The sequence below is a fragment of the Stegodyphus dumicola genome, chromosome 9 (assembly GCF_044657685.1).
Source record: "Stegodyphus dumicola isolate Sdum_Otavi_A_Nest chromosome 9, ASM4465768v1".
NCBI lineage: Eukaryota > Metazoa > Arthropoda > Arachnida > Araneae > Eresidae > Stegodyphus > Stegodyphus dumicola.
This window is the reverse complement of record NC_140776.1, coordinates 157503663-157511231: the sequence shown is the minus strand read 5'-3', so window position 1 is coordinate 157511231 and position 7569 is coordinate 157503663. Positions and strand designations below refer to the sequence as shown.

At 32.2% G+C, this 7569-nt stretch overlaps 1 protein-coding gene across 2 annotated transcripts in view; it reads left to right on the top strand.

Moving 5' to 3' along the window:
• The first annotated feature begins 2189 nt into the window (after positions 1-2189).
• Positions 2190-7569, top strand: part of LOC118184660 (glutathione S-transferase C-terminal domain-containing protein homolog) — a 51054-nt gene continuing 45674 nt past the window's right edge. Inside the window, exons 1-4 of one of the 2 annotated variants that reach the window (XR_004757472.2) lie at positions 2190-2547; positions 4414-4548; positions 7097-7132; positions 7237-7307. Coding sequence is in view for 1 of the 2 variants with exons in the window: in XM_035354360.2 (XP_035210251.2) it covers positions 2194-2547; positions 4414-4548; positions 7097-7132; positions 7237-7307 (596 nt within the window). In the remaining variant the exon portion in view is untranslated. The remainder of the gene's footprint in view (positions 2548-4413; positions 4549-7096; positions 7133-7236; positions 7308-7569) is intronic. The other variant, XM_035354360.2, reaches the window with a different exon arrangement.

Sequence of the window (7569 nt, the reverse complement as noted above, 5' to 3'; positions counted from 1 at the left end):
GATATGCAGTCGATGCGTAAGAATACACGTACAACGAGATGCGTGGGAACTTTGAGGAAGGAATTCATAAATTCCAATTTTTCTCAGAAATCAGAGTTCTCCTTCGGACCATCACGAAAAAAAAAAACTAAGACTTAAAAAGGGTACGTAATTATAGGTCACATTCCACTTTTTCGAGAATTGCTATTTGGTCATCAGAATAGCTAAAAACGTCACTTGTTTCTCCTATGATTAGTGCAGAACTTTCGAAAACCTCGCACCCTCTCAATTAAGTGAAATGGACTCGACCGTTTGCAGAAGAGTAATCACAGCGCCATTTTGCGATTAACGTTCAAAAGGACAAAGAGTGTGGCAACTGCCTGCTCGAAATTTGGTGTAAGATGCAAATATTGTAGCATAAGATTCAACACCGCTTTGAATCATAGTATTATGCACGAACCGATTACGCTAAAAGAGCTATCCGAATGCAAGCGCAATATGTTTTCTTGGTTACTGAAGTTTCTACTTCGTATAGCCTTGATCAAATATACAAGCGCTGCTCATTACTAAATGCAGATGGTACCAAGGTACCATCAATATTTAGTAATGAGTATCTATTTGTTTGTTGATGTATAGAGCTTAGTGGTTAATGACATTGTGCATTAATAACTGCAAAGTAACCAAAAACGTTCTTGCCGTTTCTGATATGACATTGAAAGAGTGAAACCCAACATAAAAATAGTCGCCAAACCTGGCGATGAACTGGTTAGGATGGGAGTCCGGACATTGACCAAGAGTATAAAGTCGCGTTGAATTGGGATTTTAAACACTGAAATGGACTCGTCAAAGGTGCTCGTTCGGAGTTGTTCGCTGTATGATTTTAAAGTGGGCCTGTCAAGAGCAGAATCAAGTCGCCAAATTTGCCAGACCTTTGGGGTTGATGCTGTTAACAAACGAACCTCTAGGCAATGGTTCCAGAAGTGCAGGTCAGGGAATATGTCTCTTTGTGATGCATCACGCAGCGGTCAGACTCAACAAGTCAGGTCAAGCGCTGGAATATGAGGCCCTGAGAAGAGACATTGAGAATGACAGTAGCCAAACATGCGGTGAGCTTGCTGCACACTTCCAGATATCTGATGAAACGATTAGACTCCACTTGAATCGCATAGGAAAGGCATGCAAGCTGAACAAGTGCGTAATCCACTCACTGTCTGGTGAAAACAAGCAACAGCGTGTCACCGCCCATTTGTCAATGCTTACTCGCTACCGCAATGCATCCATATTTGATAGAGTACTCACCAGCGATGAAAAGTGGGTCCATTACGACACACCCAGGCCTTCCAGACATTGGCTGTCACCACTGGCTCCTGTGCCTCACAATACACTACGAGACCTTCTCTCCACCCACGCAAGATCATGCTGTGTATCAGGTGGACTAGTCGCCAGGTGGTGCAGTATGAACTCTTGCCAGTGGGCTAAACCATCACGGCAGGCCTGTACTCGCAGCAGTTGGAACGTGTGCATCAGGCACTGATGCATAAAGAATCATTGCTCAATCGTAAGGATGTACTGATGCATGAAATTCCCTCTATGACAATGCCAGGACACATGTGGCTCGTGAGGCCAGGGACACCATCCAACGACTGGGCTAGAAAACACTATCCCATCCATCATATTCTCCAGACCTCGGGGCCAACAGACTTTGTGAGAAATCATTCAACAACCGGATAGACCTCGAAAAGGTCCTCATGGACTTCTTTGCGTTCAAGACTCCTGAGTTTTACCGCGATGATGTCGCACAGCTAGCCACTCGTTGGTAAAGGACTCTGGATGCCGGTAGTGATTATTTTTGAGGATTAGCGGTGATTATTATTTATTTTATGACTTTTTCTTTCTGACTTTCCAAAACGGCAAGAACGTTTTTTGGTTACCTTATAGCATTCAGTTAAGGTCTACATCCTTTCTGGCTATTTTTCTCTGCTTCTCAGGTAAGGTTTGAATCTGGAGCACTTTGGATCGTAGCATGATGCTCAACTCGTATTTCAAGAAATAACAATAGTATGATTGACCTTTCTTACTTCATATAATTTTAATTTTATTTGAGAAAAATCCATGATTATTATTATGATTCTTCATTTTCAGATAACTTAGTTCGATGTATAAAATGTTTATGTGAAACTGCACAGCTTTAGAAAACTTGAAACTTCTCAACTTATGTGCGAAAATGGCTGCGCCCATATGTTTATCGCGTATACTGGTGTTTACGTTTTATTATTATACAAAATAAAGCTTCTATTTGAACTAAAAGCTTTATTTCTTCTTAGAAACGTCATATTGAAAATGGGTTTGAGAGATCGCTTTTATTTGTCTGGTCGTTTTGATGAGGCTGACAGTAAAATTGAAATTACTATAGAAACCTACATTTGCTTGTTTGTGTATACTTATTGCGATTTAGACGTAGAGTTATGCATTGTAGATGCTGATGATACATACCAGTGTTTTGTACCGGTATGTGCTTTAAATAATATCAAATATGAGTATATCAAAACAAAACTAGCAGAGGAGCAAGTAAGATAACAAATTATTAACCTTAGCTTATTAATGTAAAATTTTTGTGCGTGACTGGTATGATATCTGTTCTGTGGTACTGTAAATAAATGTATCTTTTTATATAATACTTTTTAAGCATAATTGTAATCCTAGAAGTCAGTAGCATACAAAAAACATTAACTATGCCAAATTGCAATGATGAGCATAACCTTAGAAATACGTAAAATTAAGACCTGTAAAAGAATTTTATTTATGAATTTTTAAAAAACATTTTCCATGATAGATTTGTTATAATAAGAATAATAATAAAGAATGACACACTAAACCTTGTGAGCATGAAATGTTTTCTAAGAGATAAGAATGATGAATTTAATTTAAAGGAAGGCAGTTGTGTTGTCTAAAATCTGTTCAATCAGATTCTCGGCATTATTTTCATATCTCCAATTCACAAGTTCACATAAATAAGAAATTTAGCTTAACATCCTAATGCATTCTTCCTTTTCCCCTGCACTTGCACATTAATTCCATGGAGTAATTTCCTGTTTAATACAAAGCTGATGTGGAAAATACATGGGTTACTATTTTTATTTTTTATTTGGTCTTGAAAATTAAGATGTAGACTAGTCTGCAAAATGCACAGTTTGAAAACAGCTGATGGTCAAAAATCTTTTTAACAAAATGTAAAGTTTTTTTTTTTTTTTCTCCTTAACAAAAATAAATCTTTTAAATTAATTAAAAATTTACTAAGTATTTATCAAAATATATATAATAATAATAATAATGATAGAAAGGAAAAAAAAAATAATTTACATTTATTTTTTTGTTTGAAATCCAAAGGCTGGTATCTCAGATTTCTGTTGGTTACATTTTGTAACTCAAATATATTGAGTATATATATATTCAAATATATATCTTATATATATAAGCTAAATTTTAAATTTTCAGATTGACATAAATTTCAAAAAATTCTAATAAGTTTTATTAACCACTAAATAACTTAAAAACAAAGTAGTGGAAACAATTTTCAAGTAGAAAAAACTTGAGAATAAATAATGACAATTTATTCTCATTCTTTTATTTACTGAATTTTTCGTTGATGCATGCAGAAAGAATGCATGTAATTGTAAATAATTATAAATTTCTTTATTTCTTACTACAGCTTTGAGCTACAAAACCTTGTGGTGTTAAAGTTTTTATATCAAGTTTTTAAGCTTAGAGAAAATTTACTAGAAACTATTTTCATCATGAATTGTAGATCCTGTCCGGTCAATCTGATTCTTTTCTTAAACTTAGTACATTTCAATTATGGGAAAAAATTCTCGTTACATGTACTCCTAAACAAAGTAATTATTTTTATTGCAGGAATTCATTACTGAAGGTATTTATCCTTAGACAGGTACAAGAAAAGTTAATAAAATCTGTACCTTCAAATCTCTGAATAATTTTCATATCACCAAAATTAAATTCATCTGTAGATTTCTGGGATGTTATTGATGTTTTATTTTAATGGTAATGAAAATAAAGTAAAATTGGACTCTTTAAAATTTTAAAAATTTTTGAAAATTCTTGTCATAATAATGATAATTATTTTGTGAGAAATGTATTCATGGGCCATGTGAAATTGTTTTGGGGGTGTTGTAGGTTGCCAGTTTGGGATCACTGGCATAGACATTACGTAAGTGTATATGGCAAATATTTTTGATGATACATACTCTGCAGTTTAGTGAAGTTGTATGGTATTTATAATTTATTTCATAGATTTTTAACTGAGTTATTTCTGTACATAATTTGGCTATATGGTTGTTTTGAATATTTTTTTAGTTTAATTTGATTTAATATTTTATACTATTTCAGTTATGTTGAAATGTAGTTTTAATTGTTTAGGATTTTAACTTTGCATTTCCTGCAATCCAAACAGAGCAAGGAAAGACTGTTATAGCTGGATTGTGTGCTGTTTTAAGATGGGCTATAAAAGCTCATATTGCAGTTCATCCAGATCATTATTCAAAAGCTCTTCTGGTAATTTTTTTAAAATTTACTTAATTTATGTACTTATTTAGCTTTCCTTTGTTATTCATGTAAAAAATATATATATATTTTAAGTACAATATGCTTTATATGTAAAAATATATTTATGGGTACCCCTTGGTGAACATTGGAGATTTTTAGGGGTACATGGATACCGAGTTTATGCAAGTCTTTTGACTTGTTATTTTGGCTTTGTGTAGTGGTGATTTTTGTGCCAAAATTGCCGCTACACAAAGACAAATTAACAACTCAAAGAATTGCACAAATTCGGTATCTATGTACACATTGACCTATTTTCAGTAAAAAAAAAAAAAATCAGAGAATTGCACAAACTTGGCATTGTGCACTCCCTTGACTTTATCCATGTACACATCAACCTATTTTCATTTAAAAAACATCAGACAATTGCACATACTTTCCATTGCACACTCGCTTGACTTTGTATATGTACACATTGATCTTTTTTCACTTAAAAAGTAAAAGGAGCAGCCAATAAAAAATATATAATCTCAATAAACTGCATTTTAAATCAAACAATCAAATAACATAAAAAAGGAAATTCATCTTAACACTACACAAAGGAAATATCCACTTACCTTATTTAGAAATTTTCCGGTCAAACAAAATTCCTTAATAGCATCCAAAAACTTCTTAAAATTCTCTGAACTAGAATCTGTATGCTGGCATCACCACATAAGTTCACAAAGATAAGAGTCAAAAACATCCTCCATACTGCTGATATCCTCCGATGTTCGACCATATGCATTTCCTTTCTACAAACAGGGCACTTATAATAGCTGCTAAGTAAACCTTCATTTACACACCAGTCAATCAATCTTTTTTACCCTTTCTTTTCAAACTGTACAGAAACTTCAAATTAATCTTATCGCATTTAGCTGTTCTACCATCTAAACCACAAAACAAGCTTCCTAACCACCACGCACCACAAGCCCTTGCAAGTCTCCCATCACACAACCGATTACCGCAATCACGCAACCAATTACATCATAATTGGGTTTCCATAACATTCAACTACTCAGGTTATCATAAATGAAACAACAACTTGGCGACAAATGAAGCAACAACTTGATGATAAATGAAACAACTTCACAATAATTCCAGGTGTGGCACCCTTCAATCTACTCTAACTGATTTATCATGTGCAGAAGGTTAAAAATTATAAATGCAGTAGGTTCTCAGTTTTATAACTTATATTGACTTCAAAAAGTATTCACCCTTCAATCTACTCTAACTGCTTTATCATGTGGAGTAGGTTAAAAATTTTAAATGCAGTAAGTTATCAATTTTATAACTTATATTGACCTCAAAAAGTGTTCATATAAGCAAAAATTTGAAAATGAAAGTGGCATTTAAAAGGGAGAGTACATGCACTCCTTTATATTTGCTAAAGATTCTGAAATAATTAATTTTTGTTTATTACATAATAATGTTTTTAATTAGTCATGTATAGTAACAAAAATGTATGATTCCTTAAACTTTCTTTCTGCAATAATCTAAAATTTTTGTCTGCCCTCAAAAAAAAAAAAAAAAAAAAAAAAAAAAAAAAAAAAAGGAAGGAGATGCATTTCTGGCAGTTTTTATGTGGTTTCTGTAAGAGTAAGTCTTGTGGTGACTGCCTTTATCTTTACCTGTTAAATTAACATTTACTATTCATGTTTAGTTCATTATTGCTTATTAGATCCTTGGATTTTATTCTGAAGCAGTTGCGTGTTCTATACATTCAAAAAAATCTTCCAAGGTCAGAGCTGCATAAACTTGAATGTTTCTTATACAAAGTCCATGTTCCTACTTGCCTTGAATGTCTGGAAATGAAAAATGTTTTTCAAAAAGGTCAGACAAGATCAGAGCTTTTTTTGTAAAAGTCGGAGAAATTAAAAATTTACCTATTGATTCTCTCAAATAATGAAAAATTCATGTTTTAAATAGTATACTGTAAACAAAATTGCCTTTGTTTAAAAGAAAACAAATGAAGAGTTACTGTAGTCCTGTATTATGTTAATAATTTTAACATATGCAGGTATTTTACATTTTTATGTATTTTATTTTGCTCATAATGTAAATAAAAGTACAACAAAAAGCATTTTGCATCTTCATCTACAACACCAATCACAGTTTTGAATTGTAACTGAAAATAACAAATTCATTTACTACCTTTTACCATTCACTTAAGAATAATTATGTAAATAAAAATTACAGCTCAGTATCTACTGACAATGGATATAGAGCTATAGCTTATAATACTTTGCAATGTTATACTTATTTAACATTTTTTAAACTGTACAACTATCTTGAACTTGCAGCTACCTTGTTTTTAACAAGAAGGTATTAAATATGTTTTCCCCAAATAATTAAAATAAAGGCTTTAGTGTTTTTTTTTCCATCTTTTAATAAAAATATTTGTTTTGCAGAAAGAAGTGTTTCTTTTAGTTAAAATAGCTCTTTTTTTAATTACATTTCTCATTTGATTATGTCCTAATCTTACAATCCTTGTTAATGTGTAATACATATTTATCTGTAGGGCTTCCGAGGTGGTTGTCTAGTAGCGTGTGCAGAAGTAAGCACTCTTACAGTTATTTTTCTTTTACTAAAGAAAATTATGAATTGTTTCCATCATATAATGAAGAAGGTATGTTTACTCTTTCCACTTTTTAATTTCAGAGCTCTGTTTGGACAAAATTTTGTGAATTGCAATTACCTAATTCAGTAAGGGAAGTCTCATCTCTCATCAAGTAAGCAGTATTTTTATATTTGAAAAATTTTCTTGTAACATCAAAATGTATAGAGAAAATATATAACTTTTAGACTTTCAAAGCAGAATGCTAATTTCTTTAATGCTAAAGAAAATCAAGAGACAGATTTGTAAACATTACAGTAAAATCTGCTGTACTTGAAAGAAGTTATCTTTTGTAATAATTGCTATATATGCTTATTTATAAATAAGGTTTTGATGTTAACCCAATTTGTGGGATAAAATGAGAGACTTTTAGTCCT